Raw genomic sequence first — 24,382 nt, forward strand, 5'->3', positions numbered from 1 at the left:
TCGGATGAAATCTCTAGGAGGAGTTCGTTAAAGTACGACGTGGAAATGACCAAAATCGCACTAATTTCTAACTTTGAAAAAAGAAAAAAAAAAATTGGCGGACTTCCTGTTGGGTTTAGGGTACGGCTCCAACAACGTTTTTTGTACATCTTGACATGTTACATATGTTTACCAACTTTCGTGAGTCTACGTTAAACGCACTGCAGGGGCTCCATTTTTTTTAACTTTGTAGGGGGCGCTAGCGAGCCATTTTTGTGCGCCTGTTCCCAAAACCCTTAAAGCAGCCATATTATGCTAATTTTCAGGTTCATAATTGTATTTTAAGGTTGTACCAGAATAGGTTTACATGGTTTAATTTTCAAAAAACACCATATTTTTGTTGTACTGCACCGCTCTCTCTCACTGCTGCAGATCCTCTTTTCACCTGGTCTCTGTTTTAGCTACAGAGTGAGACCTCTTTTCTTCTTCTTCTTCTTCTGTACTATCTTTGATTGCACTCGCACATGCGCAGTAGCTCAGATGTAGATCATGTCAGCTAGCTAGCTCCATAGACAGTAAAAGAAAGGCTGTTTCTACAACTTCGGTCAGTTACAAGGCAGGATTAGCTGGGAGACTTCTAAATGAGGGCGCACATGTAAGTAGTTCTTTTGTAGATTATGGTGAACTTGTGTGTGTTGTAGCAGTGCTTTGCTATTGAGAACGAGTTAGCATGCTAGCGTTAGCATGCTAGCGTTACCATTAGCGTTAGCATGCTAACGCTATGAGCTAATGGTTGCGGTTAGCCTGCTTGTTTCGGCTTGTGACGTCACAAGCCATGCCGATTTTGAACAGCTCACCCAGAGACTGAAGGCAGGACACATTCAGAAACCGTATCTCACTCTAAACAGCATGGATGGATTTTTTTTCAAAGTTTGTATGTGTGTGGAAGCACCAGAGACACAACATATCACCCCAAATCCCAGAAAAAGTGATTTCTTCATAATATGGGCCTTTAAAATACGTAAATTTGCACCAGACTTGATGCGACCGCCAATTTTGGTGAGTTTTTGAATATGTTAAGCCCCTCAAAAAGCCAATTCATTTGCAGAAAATAATTCCTTCAGTTTCAATAGGGCCTTCGCCGCTGTCGGCGCTCGGGCCCTAATAATCTGACGAAAAACAATAGGTTCCTTCGCACTTTCAGTGCTTTCACTTTCGTGCTCGGGCCCTAATTAAAGCTGCAAACAGCGATGGACGGGCCCTCACGCCTCTGTGCGTGTCGGGGTTACTGGCGGACACCGCTCCTTGCGACCGTGCATTTGCGCGCATTTGCGCAGACACTGCAAATCGTCACCAATGAAAAGGGAACTCCCTGCTGAATTCAACGATACGTCACACAAGACTCTACGTCATACAGTTCATTAGCTGTGAAAAGGGGCATGGCTAAATTATAGGGGGCAGGTCAAACCATCACCAATTAAAAAGGAACTCTCTTCTGAGTTCAATGATACCTCACACAAGGGTCTACCTTAAATGGTTAAAATGTGATGAAAGGGGGCGTGGCTTAAGCATAGGGGGCGGGCCAAACCATCACCAATGAAGAAGGAACTCTCTGCTAACTCGTTCTCAATAGCAAAGCACTGCTACAACACACACAAGTTCACCATAATCTACAAAAGAACTACTGCTGCTAGACTCAAGACTCTACCTTAAATTTATAAAGTTATCAAATGTGGCCTGAGTAAGTGGGCGTGGTTAAAGTATAGGGGGCGGCTCAGTATCACATGTCGACCACACATTCTAAGTTTCATGTAACTCGGATGATGTTTGTCATATAAGGCATATTTCCTGTTGCCAGCGGGGGGCGCTATGACCAAAAGTAAATATTGGCCTATAGACGTCCTCAGACCTGGACCCTTGTCAATCGTGAGAAATTTCGGGCAGATACGACAACGTACACTCAAGTTATTTCTTTCTTTGTTCATCGCTAAACACTCAAAATGGCCGTCACACCATGCCCACACCGTTTGACGTTTGTTTTTCTTTTAACAACTTTTCATCTTTAATGTCTTAAGATGGCACAGACCGAATTTGAAGTTGATCGGATGAAATCTCTAGGAGGAGTTCGTTAAAGTACGACATGTGGAAATGGCCAAAATTGCACTAATTCCGAACTTTGAAATCAAAATGGCGGACCTGTTGGGTTTAGGGTATGGCTTCAATGACGTTTTTTGTACATCTTGACATGTTACATATGCGTACCAACTTACGTTAAACACACTGCAGGGACTCAATTTTTTTTAACTTTGTTGGTTTGGTGTAATAATAATAATTCCTTCAGTTTCAATAGGGCCTTCGCCGCTGTCAGTGCTCGGGCCCTAATTAAAGCTGCAAGCAGCGTTGGACGGGCCCTCGCGCCTCTGTGCGCGTAGGGGTTACTGGCGGAAGCCGCTCCTTGCAACCCGCATTTGCACGGCACTCAGACACTGCAAATCATCAGCAATGAAAAGGGAACTCCCTGCTGAGTTCAATGATATCTCACACAAGACGGTACCTTAAACGGGTCACCAGTTATGAAAATGGGCGTGGCTTAAGCATAGGGGGTGGGCCAAACCATCACCAATGAAGAAGGAACTCTTTGCTGAGTTCAATGACACCTCACACAAGACTCCTGAGTAAGTGGGCGTGGTTAAAGTATAGGAGGTGGCTCAGTATCACATGTAGACCACACAATATAAGTTTCATGTAAATCGGATGATGTTTGTCATATAAGGCTGATTTCCTGTTGCCAGCGGGGGGCACTATGACCAAAAGTCAATATTGTTCTCAACACGTTAAAGATGAAAAGTTATTAAAAACTTTTAATAACTTTTCATCTTTAACGTGTTGAGATGGTACAGACCAAATTTGAAGTCCATCGGATGAAATCTCTAGGAGGAGTTCGTTAAAGTATAGCACCTTGACTTTTAGGCCTACTTCCTGTTGCCACTAGGGGGCGCTATGACTTTGAGTCAATTTTGTCCAGTAAATGTCCTCAGAGTTAGCGTCTTATGAATCATGAAAAGTTTCGAGCCAATTGGACAATGTATACTCGAGTTACACCTACTTCCTGTTTCGATGGCGAAACGCACAAAATGGCCGCCCCGCCATGGCGAAAAGTTTTTCTTTTAATAACTTTTCATCTTTAAGGTCTTAAGATGGCACAGACCAAATTTGAGCTTTTTTGTACGTCTTCACATGCTACATTTGTGTACCAAGTTTCGTGAGTCTACGTTAAACGTACTGCAAGGGCTCAATTTTTTTATTTTGTAGGGGGCGCTAGCGAGCCATTTTGGAGCGCCTATTTCCGAAACCCTTAAAATACGTACATTTTCACCAGAATTGATGCGACTGCCAATTTTGGTGAGTTTTTGAGTATGTTAAGCCCCTCATAAAGGCAATTAATTTGCCGGGAAAAAGAATAATAATTATTCCTTCAGTTTCAATAGGGCCTTCGCCGCTGTCGGCCTTCTGTAGCCTTCTTAATCCCATTGTATTTGTTGTTTTCCCAGTTTGACAGTAAAGAATGCCACCTGGTTTAATTTGTGCAGGCTCATTGCTGTGATATGTGAGAGGAAGTGGATTTTATAGTACAGCTTAGCTAATCAAATAAAAATGATCAATCTCCTAGCTAGCACTGTGTAGTGTGTTGTAACATAACGACCCTAATACGACGACCCTCTGTACGTTATGAATTCAAACATGCCAGTTTTAAATATATTGTATTAAGCTGTTCTTGTCTTTACTAAAATCATAACTAATCAAAGGACAAAACGCTCTTACAAATCAAGAGGGAGGGATTTCACTTTTGACTAATTAATGGACACGATATTATTGCTGATGCTGAATCGCCTTTAGCAGACATTACATTCATTACAAATTTAACTTTAAGTTAAATTGATGTGTTTAAATTTCACCAGGTGAAACTGACTTCACCTTCAGATGCTCGGGGGCAGCTCAGTCGCTCCAGTCTTTGTCGGGATGCAGGGCCACCATAGAAGACACGCTGTGTGAGAGCCAGACTGTGTGAACGCCACCCTGCACGTTTGATGCAGCAACACATTCTCACTCCCATCGCCTCAAAAAGCGACAGGTGCCTTTGGCGTTTGTTATTGATGCAAAAAATCTCCTTTAGTGTCATATCTAGACACACTTGGTCGGAACTCTTGGCATCACTTTTTGACACTCTGGGACAGGACTATTGGCGTCACCATTTGGCACTCTCAGGACTCGCATCTAGCCCTTTGGCATACATTTTTGACGCTCTGGGTCGCAACGTACATTTAACTGACATACGACTTGAGAACTGGACAGTTAGGGACCGTTCGGTATTTATGGAATGGACCACCGGAGGAAAATAGGGGAGGGTCATGTCTTTTTATTTTTTGTTGAGGGGAGGGTCATCCAACATTTTTTAGTCTGGGCGGGGGGGTCACCCAACTTTTTTATTCATGAGCAAAATTTCAAAGTGGCTTGTTTGGTGCATATTTATCCATGTAGCTCTCAGTCTCGGCCCCCTAGCAGATGGGTCTGACCGCATACGTGGAGTTTGCTGGGGGAGGCAGGAGGAGCACTGCCTGGCTGAAACGCATTGTTTAAAAAATGAGGCGAATAATTACGTCTGGCATGACCAGATATTTTATAAATATCTTAAATAACACAAAACAACTAAATGGTGATAGGTAATACATCTGATTTCATATACTGCTTTAGTAAAAAAAATATTACCTGGCTGACGATGGGAGCAGCAGGACGCAAAAAACGAAAGTTACTGTTGCACTAGTCTGGACATCTTGCCGTGCCAACCTTGCAATAAAGGTTTCCTAAATGCCCTGTATATAAATGTGATGTCAGCTTACTAATTGATTGCGGGTTTTATGTAGATTTGGACTTGTATATGTTTATTCCACTTTGATTAAACGGCGAAGTGGAGAGGCCTCGTTCACCTGTTTGGAGCTGGCTGGTGAATGTGATGCTCGTATAGGCCTTGCTGGATACACCGTGACCCTTTTTGTGGATCTACTGATCGCTGTGGATTACTTTTTTTTCCCGTGTCATTGGATTACGGCAAAATACGGATCTTTTATCTTAACGTGTCTTAACGTTTTATGGTGAGTTTGGAGAGGCATCTCAACAGACTGTAGGTCGAACACTGATTGTTCACCGTTACATTTTAGTTGAATTTAAGCGTCTGTCTATTGCGTTCCAAAACAGCCGTGCCGCATTTGGATTTCATAAGGGCGAATTGTTAAATTGTTACAATGTAATTTAAAATCTGCTTTAAAAATAAACATATATGTTTTGGAATATAATGTTCAGCTTTGGCACCTTTACCTATGTGCTAAAATATACAATGACGAAGTCCATAGCAACCAGTGTTGAATTGTTATTTCCCAGTGTCCTTTGCTGAATGGTCTCAATGTTTTATTGTTTTATTTCATGTGAATACTAGTTTACTAGAGGAGTAACTTAGTATTTGAAGTAATGCAGCAATGCATGAAGTGTGCATTTAGTTTCCATGCTTATTGTGTTTCCACAACAATGTTTGGTGAGTAAATCTACTGAAATGGCCACCACACCATAACAGAGGAGTGTGATGTGTAAGATGAGAATGCAGAGGTTAACTCCTGTACATCATGGCTGTAAAAATCAAATGGTATCTGTACTTCTTTGCTAAGTGCAAACTTGTACGCAAGGGGAGGGTCATGCCTCTTTTTCAAATCATTTTGGAGGGTCATAGGAAAATTATTACTGACGAGGGGAGGGTCAAGTCTTTTTAGGTTAGAGGCCACAAAACTCCTCCGGTGGCTCCTTAATTAAATAACGAACAGTCCCTTAGGTTTAGGAAAAGATTGGGGGTGGGGTTACAAAATGTACGTTTCAGTGACACACGGGACAATGACGGGACACAAACCCAGTCTCTTGGGTGAAAGTCCTGTGTTGGTTGACACATCCACCACCCCAACCTACCTCCTTATGCAGATTTTCGGTCTTTCATACTACTCGCTACTGTTGTTGCTCTTAATACTACGTCGTCTTACAGCGCCGCAGCCGAGCTGCTGCTCTGCCCAGTGCATCCCATACAGACGCTAACGGGTGATTTTTGCGTCGGTATCCAACCCTGAGAGTCACTGACCAAGCGTCAGTATTTTAAGTTGTAAGTGAGAACAGGTTGGATGCAGGGATGTAGCTACAGTTTGTATTGGACGGGCAGGGGCCTAAAGGCAGATTTATGGTTGTATGTAGGATCTACGCAAAGTCTACACCGTAGCCTACGTAATTAACCTCAGGTTTTATACTTGTGTCCTGGTGTCTACGTCATTCTAGCATATCTCTTTAAGAGAATAGCAGAGCCGGCATGTGTGGATACGTGGGGAGTGTGTGGTACATGATGACGAGGGTTAGCTCCGGAGCGAATCTGACTCTTGAGGTGGAAACGGAGAAACAAAGTGTCTCCCTTGTGCTTTCTGACCACGGTTGGAAAGTTGTATCAGGAAAAGTTAACCCTCTCCCTGATATCATGTTGTTTTTGGAGAAGGAGAACCAGGAAATGAGTTGGGGGGAAATGTGACGCTACCAGGCCACGGCCTTGAGAGGTGCACGTCAGGCTACGGCGTAGGGAATGGCGTAGGGAACGGCGTAGGGTACGGTGTTGTAGTGTTAATTTCGTCAGACGAGACGAGACGAAATATGTTCGTCAACGACCTTTTTTTTCATGACTAAGACGAGACGATGACGAGACTGCACCCATGTCCAATAACGCTGACTAAGACTAAATTAACATGCATTATTGTTGACGAAAAAAGACGAGACTAAAATGTTTTGCATAAAATAAAAACTAAGATAAAATCTCTCTTCATTTTCGTCTACAATCGTCTCTACTTTTTCATTATGAGATAGAATATTCAGCTGTTACGCTCAAAATATTCAGAATGAGTTTGTGCTGTTGCTGCCAGCCTGCGGCTGCACACTATGCTTACACAAGCTAACGTAACCCCATTTGTTCAGGTGGTCCTATCCCCTGACCAATCGGCTATCCTAACCTTAAACCACTCGAGGTGAAATGCCTAACCCCAACCAATCGAGCTGCTTCGTAGGGCAGGTCTTGTAATTTCGCGGGCGGTGAGACCGTTCTCTTAATATCCATGGGCGAGACAGGTCGGGAATGGCGAGTACACCGCTCGCCAGACAGACGACATGCTAGGTAGAAGGAAGAGGCTTGATATTTGGTCGCATTTTACATACAATGATATTGACAAAAAGTCAGAATGTGTCATTATAACTGACGGGAAGCACTGCGGACAAAAAATATCGGGGAAAAATACCACCAACCTTAAGCGGCATCTAAAGGCTAACCACCCACACATTCAGGTAAGCTAACTTAAATTAAGGTCTCATAAGCTAATGCTGATTTTAGGCATCTAGCTACGCTGTAAATCAACCAGTTAGCTATGGTGTTGTGGCACATACATTATGCAGCCAGGTTATATTTTATAGCTATTATACCAGTCTTGCTAGTTGGCTATCAAGTTGTGAAGTGGATACAAACGAATGGCATTGCTAATGTTGGTTTGAACTTGAAACGACGTTAGCTTTGCCAACTTCAAAGTTGGATGTTAGATTGAGCTCTTAGCATCTAGCTATGCATGTAACACTTTTAGTTTAACATTAACTGTTAGATGGCTATCATATCAAAAGGTAGACATGCTATAAAGGCTGCTAGTTAAGTAGCTCACGTCAGAATTTGTGAAGATAGTGTAACAATGAAACTACATATATATATTTAACACTTGTGTTCCTGATATTATTGCATTTAATGAGGCCTCGTTGTATTTTTTCTTACCATAGATTCCAGATGTGGTCAAACAACCAGCCAGGAAAGAGGAGAGGCCATCTATGTCAGGTGCACTCTTTTCTCACATCAAGTACAAGTCAGACTCCCAGGAACAACGCATCAAAGAGGAGGCTATAGCTAAATGGGTAGCCCGGACAGCACTCCCTCCACGGACAGTAGAAGATGAGGAATTCATCAACATGATGGAAAAAATAGATTAAAGACTGACTGTGCCCAAAAAAACCAAAATTGCAAATCTTGTGGACGGAATGTACCTAGCTGAAAAGGTCAAATTCAAAAACAGACTGGCTATGGCCAGCTAAGTAACCATTGGCATAGACATATGGACTAAAAAGGGGCTCACAGCCTCCTTCCTTGCTGTCAGTGCTTGCTATTTCAATGTTCAGGACAGTAAAGCTGAACACATACTCCTAAACTTAAAGCAAATGGTTCACCCACACAATGCTCATTCTATTGTTACTCTTGTGGAGGAGTGCACAGAAGAATGGGGGCTCCCAAAGGAAAAAATCCTCATGATTATAACAGATAATGGAAGCAACATGGTTTCTGCATTTCGCCACGAAGAAGAGGACACCAGTTCTGATGAGAACAGTTCCCTGCATACCTACGCACATACCTACGGCGTATATTTAAAGCAGGACCATAAATTGGGCTTATGTATGTATTATTCACTTTTGGTCAATTTCTTGTTTATTTTAATGCTTTGAGAAGCTTGTGGACATAGTGGCGGTTTGTTTTTACAACTACAGTTTTATAGCTGTTACACACCAACCAGACGGCCGACCGTCGGCAGAAAAGGCAGTCGGACTGATCAGTCGGGTCCCCGAGGTCCAAAAAAATGCCTCAGAACACACTGAGGCGACGCCGACTTGACTGTACACTCTGCGCGAAACGTAATACGTCTCCATAGCAGCAGGCAGCGCTTCTCTGTATTGTTTCCCAGAAAATGAAAACCGGCAGCTGATAGGACGAACGCGTCACGTGGGTCTTTTTTCTCCGGAAATTCACAGCCAGACTGTCATGGCGGCTTGTTCAGAATACGATCTCATATTATACTAAAATAGTTCACCGAAACGTGTTTCTGAAAACATTTTAAGCGAGAAATAGGCCATACAGTTGCTGAATCTGTCTTCATTTCAGATCGACAAAGGTCAGTTTAAAAGTTTTTCGTCAGATTTTGAGAGGCTCATCCGCTCGCCATTTCCGGGTGAGTCCCGACTGCCCTGTCTCCGACTGAGCATGTCGGGTCGGCCAAGATAAAGGCCGACAGCTCCTCTGACGGATGACGGCACAGAACACACCGAACAGACTCGAGTCACTGACCTCGCCAGACTGTCCGACAGCCGATAATCGGGTTGGTGTGCCGTCTGGTTATCTGTTATAATCATGAGGATTTGGCCCTTAAGAACACCTAAGTTAGGGGGCAGTGGGGGGGGGGCAAGGCTCTACAGTTGGGGCACAGCTGCCCCCCCTTGCCCCCTTGTAGATCCGCCCCTGATGGAAGCGCAGGTGTAAATAATAAAATGCATTGAAGGGTGGCTGAATTCCATTTAGCTGCTTCAGTTTAGGGTGCTGGTGTTGTTCACCAGTGAGCCACACTGTCACACTGTCATGGTTTGCTGGGACACTTGAATAGAATCGTTGACCCCGTTAGTAATGCCTGTGCTTTTCCTACCATGACAAGTCAAAATGCCTGCTTGGAGAAAAACCTTTGGCATTGGAGGTTAAACAACATTTTAATTTAATGTAGTCTGTGTTTTTACTAAATTTTCCAATAAAAATGTTAATTTTTGGTGGCAGTGTTGAACAGTGAAAAATAAGAATATGGCCTGCAAAGGATTAATTCAATATCACAATATGAATAGAATATTTTTCTGAGACCATCTTGGCCAGAATATAAGATTATCCTGATTATTGTGAGCCCCCCTTTTCTGCCACCTGTTATTTGGAAAATATTTTTTCAAGATACTAAACACTTTCCTGAGATAATGTTAGTTCAAGGATAAGATAGTCCTCATTTCTGTAGGCTTTTTTTCTCATAGAAATCAATGAAATACTTTCATTAAAACAAAACATAAATGTATGTATGGATGGGTGGAGGATTTGATCCCCTGTCTGTTTCTGCAGTAAAGACGCTGGGAAATGCTTTTGGCTCTTCACTTCTTGGGAATTTCTTTCCTTTGTGGCAGCAAAAAACATTATACATGCCGTCAGAAACTACTTCAAGTTAAACTGGGCTTACTTAACACTTTAATGGTGACTTAAGCTGACACTATAAACAGACTTGAAGAAACTTGCTTAGCAACAATAAGGCCCATAATGCAACACTTTCAAGAGAAGCTGGTGTTACACCTGAGCTTCGTTCAAATGGAATATCTGATGTTATGACCACATAATTGAATAGTCCTCGAGTTTGTAATGTATCATCTTATATGTGCCTCCATGTGGTCTACACAGTATATCACGTTGTTTTAAAATTACATACAATAATTAAATTAATGTTTACTGCAATGAACTGTTTTCCACTGTTATGTCACGTGTAAAACAAACGTTTAAATGAATAATTTCTTGTTTTTTAATTACAGTTCACAAGTTACATCATGAATTTGGACAACAGAATTTTGTAAAACAATGACAATATCATATCATAAAAATTCTAGCCCTAGTACGGATCATTTTAGTGACAAAACAACCTCCAAGTGAACAAAAGTTTAAAAGATTTCTCACTTAGAATTAGAAATGTGATTAGACTTTTTAATGATGAATAAATATCCTGATATGGTTGTTAATCAAAGCTCCATGTGAGGCGCAGTAGCAGGATGAAATGGTGGAGTGAGGAGAGACTATGTTGGGCCTGCTGACCTTGGCTTTCATCTTTACTTGTACCAGCACCACTGACTCAGCAGGAAACACTCCCACTGATCTCCTTGTACCTCTTCACAGCTAATTTAAGAACTTGCTCACTCCCCCTCAGCCGCATGCTGCATGCTGAGAAATAGATTTTGGATGGCCTGAGGTTTGCTGTGTGAGGACTTTGCTTAGTGGGACATGCATACATACTATTATGTCCAACTGTAATCCATTCTAACCAGACTGTAATTGCTGAATAGCAGGTATTGGCTTTCATCCTTCACAGGCTCACAGGCCAGATAGCCAGTCTGTGAATTGCAAAATCAATAGCTACTGAACAGTGTAATGTGAATGAATGTTTTGAAGATTCTAAAAGCTGATTCAGTTGCTGTGGTTTGAATATAGAAAAAAGTGAGAAGAATCACCTTGTTTTGAGCTATTTGGGCTATTTTCTTTAAGATATTCTAAACCAGGGATGAATAACCTATTTTTTGTTGAAACAGAGTACAGCTTTATGATTTTGTTTCCTTTTTCTTGCCTGTCATGGCTGTCTGACTTGAAAACCCAGTATTTAACTGTTCTTGAAAAAGGCCGATGGTTGAGAGTTCACGGTCAGGTGCTCCTCAGTTTTTCTCATTGTGGATGTTTAGATTTAGTCAAAACACTTTTAAGAAAGGTAGGCCTCTGTGTGTTAACACATTGTGGTCATGACAGCATTTATTTAGTATAACAGCATCAACATGTTTTCCTGTTTATTTTGCTTATCTGAAACATAAACAATGCCATTGATAATGATGGGAAAGGAGAAAGGTTTACTCGTTTTGTTTCTCCAGGTCAAGGCAGATGGCCGTCCACCTAGAGCCAGGTTCTGTTTGAGGTTTTTGCATTTTCAAAGGACGTTTTTCTTTGCCACTGTCGCCAAGTGCTTGCTTTTGGGGGGAATATTGTAAATTAGAGTGTGGTCTAGGTCTGCTTTATATAAAAAGTGGCCTGAGATAACATATGTTATGATTAGACACTATAAATAAAATTGAAAATGAAATCTGGTTAAAAAGTGTTGAAAGTGTGCCATACCTATCTCCACAGCACTGTAAAGTAAGGTCTACCGCCGAACGCAGTAATGGTGGCTCTGCAAAATCGTCTCGGGAAGGAACTTGTTCTGGTGGAACATTTGCACCCCGCAAAAGTAAATGCCACATACAATATTAAATGAAGTGATCTGTTCACACAATACTGTAACATGAGTTATTTAAATCAGCTGGATACATGGTTAAACGTAATTTGCTCTTACTAGTTTATCGCTGTGTGTACCAATCGGTCCCAAACGTCCCAGTTAGATGCTGTTGGTTCTTTCTGTGGATTGATTGTAAAGATTTACAATCATTCCCCCGAAAGAACCAAGCAGGCCTGCCTTATTGCATGATCCAAATTTTTTTCAAAACTTGCTATTTTGAGCGTGCAGCTTGCTAGCTCGAAGTTTGTTGTTATTTTCCAAAGCAAACAGAGTTTGAAACGGCAACACACAGAGAGCGGAAAGTAAGGGCAGTTATCTTAGAAATGTGCTCCTGTTGATCCAGACTACAGAGTGTAATGTGAAAGGTGTTGCCTGTAGTGACAAACCCATAGAATCATAAATAACTCTACAGTTCCCCTCAGCTCTACAGTGTTTTAGCCTCTTTCAGCCCATTGTTTTGGATTTTGCTCATCAAACTCATTTCCAGCAGCAGCCAGCTGTTTTCAGTGCAAACCCGGATAAACCCATTGTACACCAACTGCTCAGCAGCAAATAGCAGACAGACACAATCAGATTAAGCTAACAGGCACTTTTTTGATGAACCCAAACCAAAGTAGAATCACCTGTGAAGTTTGTCTCAGTAAAATGAGAAGGTTTTGTTTTTGAGCTCTAATTGTCCCGCTCAGTCATCACCGCTTTGTTCTTTGTTTTGCAGCCTCTCTAAAGGGGCTGCCTGCTCTCTGCTGTCTGCTCCAATAAGCTCTCATTAATCTTTCTTACAGCCTTCATTAAAGCTGCAACTGCTACACCCATGCCTGCTCTCCAGGCTCTCCTCGACCTTTATCTCTGCTCAGGTTGCCTTTCATAATCTCTCGCCCTAAAGCCCACGTTACATCCCTTCCCTTCTTGTTCCGTCATCTCCTGGATCTCCTCTTTATTTCATTCTGCTTCCTTGCCTGTCCTATTCATACCTTTTGTCTTGTGGCTTAAAAACTTTAAATGAATTGTATTGTTGAGTATAGAATTCAATTTGCACCTTCTCTAATGGCAGGCGGTGTGCCATTTGTGAGGTGGAAGTTAAAGTTCTCTCCCAGTTGGTCATTGACTCAGACATAAAAGCCCCTTTTAACCTCTATTTCTGTCTGCATATAGTCCAATCCAAGGGAAGCCAAGAACAGCTGATTAGCTTCAGATCATCCCTCAATTATCTCAATCAATCAATCATTTTATTTGTCACATGACAATCATATGAGGTACAATTTCAATAAATGTAATCCCATCAGCTCCTTCAACTTGTGCATGATTTATCATAAAGCAGAATGTGGGGGGCTGGAGGGGCAGTCTTAGGATCTTAGCATCCTAGTGTCTTGAGGGTAGAAGCTCCTCCTGAGCCTCTCAATGCTGGCCTGGTGTATCCAGTACCCGGGTGGTTTTGATCTTTAATGATTTGCCTTTTTCTTGCAGCGCCAGGTGTAACTATTCTTTAGGCAGGGTAGGGCAGGGCCTGTTGTGTGTTTAGCCTACCAAACCACTCTTTGCAGGGCCTTGCGGTCCTGTTCGGTGCTGTTTCTGTACCAGGCAGTGATGTGAATGACGAGAGGGAGCGCTGAACAAAGCAGTAAATCAGATCATTTAAAAAGTTATTTTGTGATTGTTTCACTGCGCTTATGTTCTAAAGCACAAATAAACAGACACACCCCTGCGGTGCTGCATTGTTTGATTTTTTTTTTTTTTTTTTAGTTTAGTTTATTTTGTGTAAAAAAAATAATATATATACATACATATATAAAATTAAAATGACAGATAAATAAGGACATGTACTTCTCAGCACAATCTACCAAAGTTATTATTTCCAATAAGAAATTCCCATGTTCAAAAAGGAGTAGGAAGAAGTTTTATAAATAAACTTTTTAAATTGTCTCTTAAAATTGCTCATTGTTGTACATGATTTCATCTCTTCACTGCAGCTGTTCCATACATTAACTCCTTTGGTTGTGATGCAGTGATATTTAGCATTTGTTCTTATAAGTTTCTTTTGAAATACAAACGTTACTCTTAAGTTATGCTTGCTCTCTCATTTGAAACAACCCTTGGATAGTGTTCGATAGCTGTTGATTTTTTACTTTGTACATAATTTGTGCAGTTTTAAAGTCAACAATATCTCTGAATTTTAGTGCTTTTAATTTGATAGAAAGTGGATTAGTTGATGCTCTATAAGTGGTTTTATTTACAATTCTTAAGGCTCTCTTTTGAAGAATAAAAATAGGTTCAATGTTCGTTTTGTAAGTGTTTCCCCACACTTCCAAACAGTAAGTAATATATGGCAGTATGAAGGAACAATACAATGTATACAATGAGCGTTGATTTAATAAGGTAATAAGGTAAATGGTTTTATACAGTATAGCAATTGATTTGGATATTTTAGCCTTAATATAATGTATATGTAGCTTCCAACATCATTTTTCATCGATTATTACTCCCAGAAATTTAAGTTCTTTTTCTATTTCAATGTCATTTATCATAAGTTTTTTGTGTAAAGTTATTGCACGATTACCAAAAATTATAAATTTAGTTTTACTTAAGTTCAGTGTTAGTTTATTTGCATCAAATCAACTTTTCATCTTTTTTAATAAATTTTCCACTGTATCCAAGAGTTGTTCCAAATTTTCCCCTCAATAGATTAAATTAGTGTCATCAGCAAATAAAATGGTTTTCAATTTTTTTGACACCTCCCATACATTATTTATATACAAGTTAAACAACAATGGTCCCAACACTGACCCCTGGGGGACACCACAGGTGATTTTCTTTAATTTTGATTTATGGTTTTGCATTTCAACATATTGTTGTCGATTATATAAGTAGCTATTTAACCAAGAACGTGCAGTCCCCCTAATTCCATATTTGTATAATTCCATGATCAATAAATTGTGGTCTACTGTATCAAATGCCTTCTTAAGATTCAAGAATATCCCCACTGCATATTTTTTTTTGTTCTATTGCTGTTGTTATTTCTTCTACAAATTGAATAAGTGCATGTGAAGTTGTCCTATTAGCCCTGAAACCATATTGCTGATCACACAGTATATTATGTTTAGTAACGAAATTATCAAGCCTTGTAGAGAATATTTTTTCTAGTATTTTTGAGAATTGGGAGAGCAGTGAAACAGGTCTGTAGTTTGAGAGTGTATGTTTTTCACCAGCCTTGTATATTGGGATCACCTTTGCCAATTTAATTTTATCTGGAAAGACTCCAGTTTTCAGAGATTGATTACATACATGTGTTAGAGGTTTCACAACACAATCAATAATACGTTTGACCATAAACATGTCAATGCCATTCCAGTCTGTGGACTTTTTACTCTTAAATGTTTTAACAATCTCAATAATTTCTTTTTTATCAGTTCCCTTAACAAACATAGATTAATTAATATTTACATTCTTGCTTAGCACATCATTTATACTGCCAGTCTTTGCAAACTCCTCAGCTAAACCTGGACCAACTCCAACAAAAAAAATCATTAAATTCATTTGCAGCCAAGGTCATATCCTTAACCTCTGTATAATTTTTAGTCAAAAAATAGTTAGTGTCTCCTGTTTTGCCTTTTTTTTCTTGATAATTTCATTCAGCACCATCCAGGTGTTTCTTATATTGCTTCTTTTGTCCTCCAATAGTTTACTATAATAATTCTTTTTATTGCTTCTCGTGATTCTGGTTTGTTTTTGTATATCTTATCTTATATTTCTTTTCTGCTTCTTTAGTCCTCTTCTTTAAAAACTCTTTATATAATACATTTTTCTTCTTACATGCATTTAATATTCTGTTAGTTATCCACAGGTTTTTTCCAATTTCTGTTTTACTTCTTTCTTTACAAGAGGACAGTTTTTTCCATAAAATGATGTTATAACAGTCAAAAATGAATCGTAGGCTTCATTCGCATTTTCTACGCACACTTTGCCCCAGTCTTGTTTCATGAAATCCTCTTTGAATTTATTGACGTTTTCTTGAGTTCTGTGTCTGGTCATTGTGTATATTTTGCAGTCTTTCCTGGTCTTAGTGTAGCTATGTATGTTTGCAAAAACTGGCAGATGATCACTGACGTCGTTTATTATTAGTCCACTTTCAACTTTATAGTCAATAGCATTGGTAAATATGTTATCAATTAGTGTAGCACTATTTGCTGTAATTTTGGTTGGTCGAGTGATTGAGGGATATTGAGGGATATAAACCGGTACTGTACATCAAATTAATGAACTCTGTAGTTTTATTGTGTTCTTGTGGGTTGAGCAAGTCAATATTAAAGTCTCTGCAGATAAAAAACATTTTTTGTTATTGCTTTTACTGAATATTTCTGTAATTCTTTTCCTTAAACATGTCAATATTTGATCCCGGTTTCCTATAAATGCAGCTAATTAGAATGTTTTTAGATTTTTCCATTTCAATTTGTACTGTGATGCATTCCATGATTGTATCTAAAACAAAAGACATTTTATTAACAATTTTACATTGATATCTTTTGTCAATATATAATGCCACCCCCCCACCCTTTGATTGTTTCCTGTTGATGAAAAACAGTTCGTATCCCTCAATCTCAACCAAATCCTGATCACTGATTCTACCGTGAGCCAAGTCTCTGTTATGGCATTTGCTGTGAATTTGTTTCCACTTGTTTTAGTCACTGTTTGATTTTTGAAAGATTTGCGATAAGGCTCTTGCTGTTAAAATGTATTATTGATATTGTGCCATCCATTTTTATGTATTTTTTTGAACTGCTCAACTGTGTAATATTCACACTGGCTGTGAGTACCAATGTAAACGTTATTATCTGGATCAATGTCATTTTCAATATCTTGTGGTTTATGTTCTGTGTATTTGAAAGTTTCCAAGTTCAGTTGTTCATATGTAGCAGATGAATTTGTCATGATCATTGTGTTTGATAAGTTCAGTTCAGTTTGTATTCAGTTACTTTATGTAGGCCTATGTTGCTCTTGATTCATTCCTTCTTCCAACTTATCCAGCTCGGTGATGTCCCTGATGAGAACACTTTCGCTGCATCAGGTGTCGACCCATGTAGTTTGATGAATATTTTACAGTTTCTTGACCATGTTGCCTGGATCTTGTTTTGTTTTCTGAGTATGCTTGCTTTCCTGGTGATGTCAGCATTTTTCTTGGTGAGGTGATCGTTGATGTAAACTTCGGTCCCTTTTACTTTCCTTCCCTGTATTAGGAGTGCTGACTTTTTCTTTCTGTTCATGAACTGGATTATTATCAATGGAGTGGCCGTTTTGTTTTTGCTTGGCAGGGTATGACAAGCCTCAATGTCCCCGCTGTCCACATAGATGCCTTTGTTGTCCAAAACGCAAATCACCTGTTGTTCCAGCGACTCCTTCTCCTCCTCGGAGGCTTCACTCACTCCGGCAGCGGTGTGCCCAGCGTCCGCAGCCACCCTGGCATAGTTCCGGTGTTTGGTTCTCAGGCCGCTGATAACCACATCGTTAACTCTGGAGTATTGCTCAAGGTCAACAACTCGAGTCTCCAGAAAAGCGATCTTTCGGTCGTTCTCCAAACTTTGCCTCTTTAGCGTTTGTATTTCACCCATCAGATCCATGATTTTCTTCTGTTGCTCTGCAACGGTTGAAATCTCCGCCGACAAAAGGTCCAGATATTTCTTGATCTCCTCCACCTCATCGGGTAGGATTGTATTTTTCTTAGGCGCCATATTCCAGCTTTCTTCTGGTTCCTTCTGGTCTGGTTAACGTTGCCCACGTTTTTTCGCCTAGGAATCTGTCTTCCAAAATGTTTGTCTCCACCGTGTAACAGCCACTCAGAGAATGCAGAGCGTCATCCTGTCTGTGTTTGTGTCTGTGTCAGTTAATCTTGTCTTTGATGCCCATTAACATCCTGCAATCAGCAAAATAAGAAGAAAAGAGAAAATCCAGGCAGAGGGCAGGGTCTCTGCAGATACAGACACCACCACAAACTTCTAGTGGGTCATAAGTGATAATTGAGAGGGATTACTTTTGTATTAGTCTATACATTGCTTTTTAGGAAAATATTGCATATTATGCCTTTAACTTTACTTAAAGGTCCCATGGCATGACAATTTCACTTTATGAGGTTTTTTTAACATTAATATGAGTTCCCCCAGCCTGCCTTTTGTCCCCTAGTGGCTAGAAATGGCGATAGGTGTAAACCAAGCCCTGGGTATCCTGCTCTGCCTTTGAGAAAATGAAAGCTCAGATGGGCCAATCTGGAATCTTCCCTATATGACGTCATAAGGGGAAAGGTTACCTCCCCTTTCTCTGCTTTGCCCACCCAGAGAATTTGGACCTTTAACATCTTTTTAAGGGTGGAGCTTTAAACTCTAATATAATGCTGGATAGTTTAATGAATTATAATGCATTGCATTTAAATTGTTATATTTTGTAACATTTACAACAACAGTAGCATTTCTCTGTCAGGTAAATGTAGTTCCTCTGAAATAGAAGTGCACAGTAAGTCAGTAGTATACAGTTGAGTTTCTTTGGGGTACAATGAGTTAGAGGTACACATATTAAAGATATGCAACATTGTTTTTTGGAAAACCACCAAATTACTTCAGCCAAAAGCCCCAGGAGACAATACATTACTACCAATTAATAAATAAAAGAAAGCGTACAATAAAATAAACTCTAGTTAAATAGAAAGCTGCAGAGAAAATATGTAGATGTAGAGAATGTGAAAAAGCAGTAACGGTGTTGTGTTTGCTGTGTTCAGGTCAGCAGGTTCTTGGTCTGGTGGAGAACCAGAGTGACTGGTACCTGGGGAACCTGTGGAAGAACCATCGACCCTGGCCGGCTCTGAGCAGAGGCTTCAACACTGGTGAGGTTTCACAGGAGCACGTCAGATCTCAGAAAACCTCCAATGCCTTCTAGAAATGGTTGCATTGCATTCTGCTCTGTAGCGGCTGCCGGAGGCATTTTACTGCCACTGTAGAGTCTTGCCAATGTAGCTCGCAGCTTTAAAGTGTGATATTTACTTGTGAATGTATACACAAATACTGATAGACAGTTGACATGTAATGAATATCTAATGGTGCATTTTTATTTATTGACTTCAACTTTTCTTTGTTTCTGTCTCTTTGCCTGTGACGTATGTAAAGCAGGAGAATAAATGCTGCATGTTTTCTTCTGATAATATTCACTTTTCAGGAAAATACAGACCAGGCAATACAGCCACAATGTCTGTTACCACATCGATCATGAAGAAGCTGTAACCGTGTTGTCAATATGCTTGTAAAATACCAAAAGGATTAGTAAACAACTCAAAAACAACACTGGAAATGTCTGCTGAAAAACAGACTGCTGGGAGACATTCTGCTTCTAATACACTTCCTGTGGACATTTGCAACATGTCGCCGACTCATTCAGTGGAAATTGCTGTATTAAGTCTTTGGGAAAATATATAGCTTCCTCTTCATGTATCCGTCAGCAGTGGTATTCCAAAATCACCGTTTGACAGTGTCAACCTACATATTATATGCAGCAAGGCAGTTTCTTTTCTTGCAAGAATGTAGTACATTTTCAGAGGCATTGATGAATAATACAGGCAACCACGAGGCGTGTTAAAAGTTGTATGGAAAAAACATCTTCAAAAATCTGATAGTGGCATTGATTGAATTCCATTACACCTTGTTATTTTCCCCTGCCTATATATTTTTTCCTCCTTAAAATCCAGCAGGTCTTTTCCTTCAGGAGACTTCTAGCTTCTTCTCTAGACTAGAGCTGGAGGATAATCGTTCTATTGACTATAACCCAAAACAAACAGCATGACTTGCTGCAGCAGTTTGTGTGAATTTCCCAGCAAACACATTTCAGTGGGAGCTGTGTAAAACTCACCTGAACACATCTGCTTTGTAAAGGTTCAGTGTTCTGTTCCTAAACTTCCTGTCAGTGTGACTGAACAGCAGATCTCAGAAATAGAAAGGCATGTGTTGCATTTACACACAACAGCAATTTGACAGAAAGCCTCCAGTTCAGCTGAGGCTGGTTGGCTTTGTGGCCATGGCCGTGGCAACAGAGCACAGCGGGGTGTGAAAGATGGTTTGTTTGTTCCGATTTGCAAAAACATTATGCCCATGTCCCTCCCTCTGAAAATTGGCTGCTTGATTTTATTTGTAGTACCCCAGAATATTGCTTTTATTAGCCAGGGAACTGAGAAGTTTTTGTTTTTTCATTTGTTGTGGGAGAAAGTTAGCAGAGAAAAGCAGCATGACTTTCTAAGAATATTTGTGTTTCCAGGAGGATTTTAAAATGTCTTCATCCAACGTTGGTCAGTCTTTAACCTATCTAAGTCTGCAGCTTTATCTCAGAAAACACAAGGATGTGATTCAGAGCCTCATGATGGGACTTTATCACCTTTACCAGGCAGCTGATAATAATCTCTCTGTTTCTTAAGCTACCATATCTGTGTGTGTGTGTGTGTGTGTGTGTGTGTGTGTGTGTGTGTGTGTGTCTGTGTGTGTGTGTGCTTTTAAGGGGTGATTTTGCTTCTCCTGGATCGTCTGCGAAAGCTGAGATGGGAGCAGATGTGGAGACTGACTGCAGAGAGAGAACTAATGAGCATGCTGTCCACCTCCCTGGCAGACCAGGTAACACATACACACATCCTCACACCTCAGACATGGTAATTCAAAATTAGCCTTTTCTCCATCCAAAATCATCCTGCTCCGCTTACATGCTGTGGATGGGTTTAAACTGTGCAGGAGAACCTCCCCAACCAAGAGCGGGCATACAACAACATACAATATTTTATCTCCGCTACCACCCTTTTCATTGTTGTATTAAAGGGGAATTTCTGGATTTTTCAACCTGGACCCTATTTTATAATGCATTTGTGTCTAAGTAGTCTATATTCACGACGTTCCACTTCTGGGATTACTCCGTTGCCGCCGGGAATTCCGCCGGATCACACTATTTTCTGCCCGATATCCATTACCTTCCGCTTTCTTTGTGTTACGTACACGTTCCACCAAAACAAGTTCCTTCCTGAGGCTATTTTGCAGCGGCACCGCAGCTCTGCACTGTCCAAGACGATTGTGATTAGTTTAAAGAGAAATGCCAATAAACCAGAGCAAGTTTGTCTCCCATCCCGGAATGCTGTGTGGACTAAGCCAGACCCTCTTACACAGCACTGTGGAGGAAGGTCTGGCAAAGACAAACTAGTGTCTAAGTGACAAAAATCGTTGACATTGGTCCAGTATTGAGCGAGAACACTGTAACTGGCAGCCGTGAACCGGCCTGCAACTTAACCCTATAGGGCCAATGCGCACCGTCAAAATTCTTTCCTAAAGTGAGTGTCTGACAACATTATGGAGAGATCGATAAGTTGCCATTATCCTGCCAGGCTTTTGTGTGTAACATATTGATGTCAGGTCAACACAGTAACTTTAGCTGCTCTGTCTACAACTGTCCACTCTTGGAACAGCATTTTTCTTTAGGTAAATGTTCTTTGGTATAGGATTTCTTTAACTCTTTGGCTGGCAGTAGTCATCCCAGTCAAAACAGTCAATGCAGGCCCGATGGTCTACAAGGCACAGTGTATAGACCGGAGTGTTAGGATCCATTTGTAGCTGTAGCACAGCTAGCCAAAACTTCAGCCTGTCTGACTGTCCGTCTCCAAATGTAAGCTCTATAAAAGCTGTAGCTCAGCATTTCATTGGCACAATCGGAAAATGCACAATTGAAAATCTTTTAGATAACACAAAGCTACACTTTCTGTTGAAAAAAACCCTGAAAATCCCCTTCAATATTGATAAATATGATGTATTATCTGTGTGCCTTAGTAAATAAAGTGGTTATATTCAACCTTTTTTCTCCTGGTAATTATTAAAAACCAGGTCATTAAAAACTGTCAATAATTATCGATATTGATTGAAATTAAACATTTTATCGTAATACATTTTTCAGCTATATCGCCCAGCCCTACTACTTCCTGCAATAACCCTGAACCTAAATAGTGATTTACAGCATCATCCAATATGGAGGTAAATCCCAGGTTCCTGGCTGTGTGCTGTAGGAGGCACCTGGCTAAGCAGCCACAATGAGCACTTTTCCTGGTTCAGGCCAAAAGGCAGAAGAAATAATGCACTTGAACATAATACAGTTGAACTGAGAGTCTGCTGCTGGTGGATGTGTTTGGGTTGTGCTACTGTTATACAAAGGTTTGGTTAGACTTTTTTCATCTAATTGAGTTACACTTTAAACTGTGCAGTGTTCTATATCTCACATAGTAAGGGCAGACACTGAGACCTTGGCGAAGGGTCTCTCCATTATCTCAGAGCTATTCCGAGCTCTTGTAGATGAGAGGTGCGTTTATGAGTTTTTAATTAAACCTTCATTAAGTAAAATCCCGCAAGGTATGCAGTATGGAAAATGAACAGGGCTTTGGAAATCGTTTGAGCATTCCATCTGCCTTCTGTTGTATGAGCTCCAACAATGGGCTGTCAGCCTTCTTTATTGCAGCATACATTATGTGGCTGTGGAGTTTTATGTCTACCATTAGGAAGCTGGAATCTGTCACTGAGACTTGTGTCTTGTGAACCTGCAAAGATCCCAAAGTCAAAAAAAGTCCCTCAGATGTAACCAAAGTACATTTCCTCAAAGCAATTTGAAGTATACTCTCTTTGCGAGTATGATTAGACATACATTAGGAATTAAAGCCTGAACATCTGGAGACGTACAAAACATTAACAAGACAGTAGAGTCAGGCTTCTATTTAGACGATTGCTCAGGTTGTTTCAGTCCAAACCAACAATGAGACAATTCACCATTTCAGGATCAAGGCCATGCACAACTCAAGGGGTATATTTAATCGTTACTTACTCTTCGGTTGACTCAGAAATGGTTCTGGTCCGCCATCATTAAGTCTGTTCCAATGGGCTTATTCATGCTCTGAGGAGTGAGTAGGGATCTCTGAGGAGACATCAGATTAACCTTTCAACAACTTTCTTCATTCATTAGAAAGATCTTTCTCTTCATGATCTGTTATTTGCCTTTTAATCTGTATCATGAATAATTTAACAAGAGTCTGTTTTTTTAGCATAAATACTTTTGGTTACACTTTATATGAAGAGGTGTGCATAAGATTGGCATGACACTGTCATAACCATGACACAACACTTCACGTCATGAACATAAGGGAGTCTTTATAAATGTTTATTAAGGTTTTCATTAAAGTGAAAGGATTTGGGGTGTTATTTTGTGTCTCTGGTGCTTCCACACGCATACAAACTTTGAAAAAAAAACATCCATGCTGTTTAGAGTGAGATACGGTTTCTGAATGTGTCCTGCCTTCAGCCTCCAGGTGAGCTGTTCAAAATCTGCACGGCTTTCTACGTAACTAGCCGAGACGAGGGGCCTAGGGGCTAACCGTTAGCATGCTAGCTCGTTCTCAATGGTAAAACACTGCTACAACACACACTAATCTACAAAATAAATTGTATAGAACTACTTACATGTCCCTGTTCTGCAGGTATTCCACACAAAGTTGGAAGTGCGCCCTCATTTAGAAGAAGTCTCCCAGCTAATCCTGCCTTGTACAGTCCGAAGTTGCAGAAACAGCTAGCTACAGTGGGGCAAAAAAGTATTTAGTCAGCCACCAATTGTGCAAGTTCTCCCATTTAAAAAGAAGTTGCAGAAACAGCTAGCTACAGTGGGGCAAAAAAGTATTTAGTCAGCTACCAATTGTGCAAGTTCTCCCATTTAAAAAGATGAGAGAGGCCTGTAATTGTCATCATAGGTACACTTCAACTATGAGAGACAAAATGAGAAAAAAAAATCCAGAAAATCACAGTGTAGCATTTTTAATGAATTTATTGGTAAATTATGGTGGAAAATAAGTATTTGGTCAATAACAAAAGACAATGCTTCACAGTAGGTATGGTGTTCTTTGGATGCAGCACTCTTTCTCCTCCAAACACGACAAGTTGAGTTTTTACCAAAAAGTTCTATTTTGGTTTCATCTGACCATATGACATTCTCCCAATCCTCTTCTGGATCATCCAAATGCTCTCTAGCAAACCTCAGACGGGCCTGGACATGTACTGGCTTAAGCAGGGGGACACGTCTGGCACTGCAGGATTTGAGTCCCTGGCGGCGTAGTGTGTTACTGATGGTAGCCTTTGTTACTTTGGTCTCTCTCTCTCATCTTTTTAAGTGGGAGAACTTGCACAATTGGTGGCTGACTAAATACTTTTTTGCCCCACTGTAGCTCATGTAATCCTTACCTAGCTACTGCACATGTGCGACTGACAACAAAGATGTTACAGAAGTTGCGAGGTCTCACTCTGTAGCTAAAACAGAGACCTGACACAGGGTGAAAAGAGGATCTGCAGCAATATGCAGTACAACAAAAATATGGTGTTTTTTGAAAATTAAACCATGTA

General features: G+C 40.4%; 1 protein-coding gene across 1 annotated transcript in view; it reads left to right on the forward strand.

Moving 5' to 3' along the window:
• large1 (LARGE xylosyl- and glucuronyltransferase 1) overlaps positions 1-24,382 on the forward strand; it is a 217,193-nt gene that overhangs the window by 133,450 nt on the left and 59,361 nt on the right. The window contains exons 7-8 of the mRNA XM_031316902.2: positions 18,715-18,819; positions 20,475-20,587. Of these exons, the coding sequence (XP_031172762.1) occupies positions 18,715-18,819; positions 20,475-20,587 (218 nt within the window). The remainder of the gene's footprint in view (positions 1-18,714; positions 18,820-20,474; positions 20,588-24,382) is intronic.

This window comes from Sander lucioperca, chromosome 20, assembly GCF_008315115.2.
Source record: "Sander lucioperca isolate FBNREF2018 chromosome 20, SLUC_FBN_1.2, whole genome shotgun sequence".
In the NCBI taxonomy this organism is placed as follows: domain Eukaryota; kingdom Metazoa; phylum Chordata; class Actinopteri; order Perciformes; family Percidae; genus Sander; species Sander lucioperca.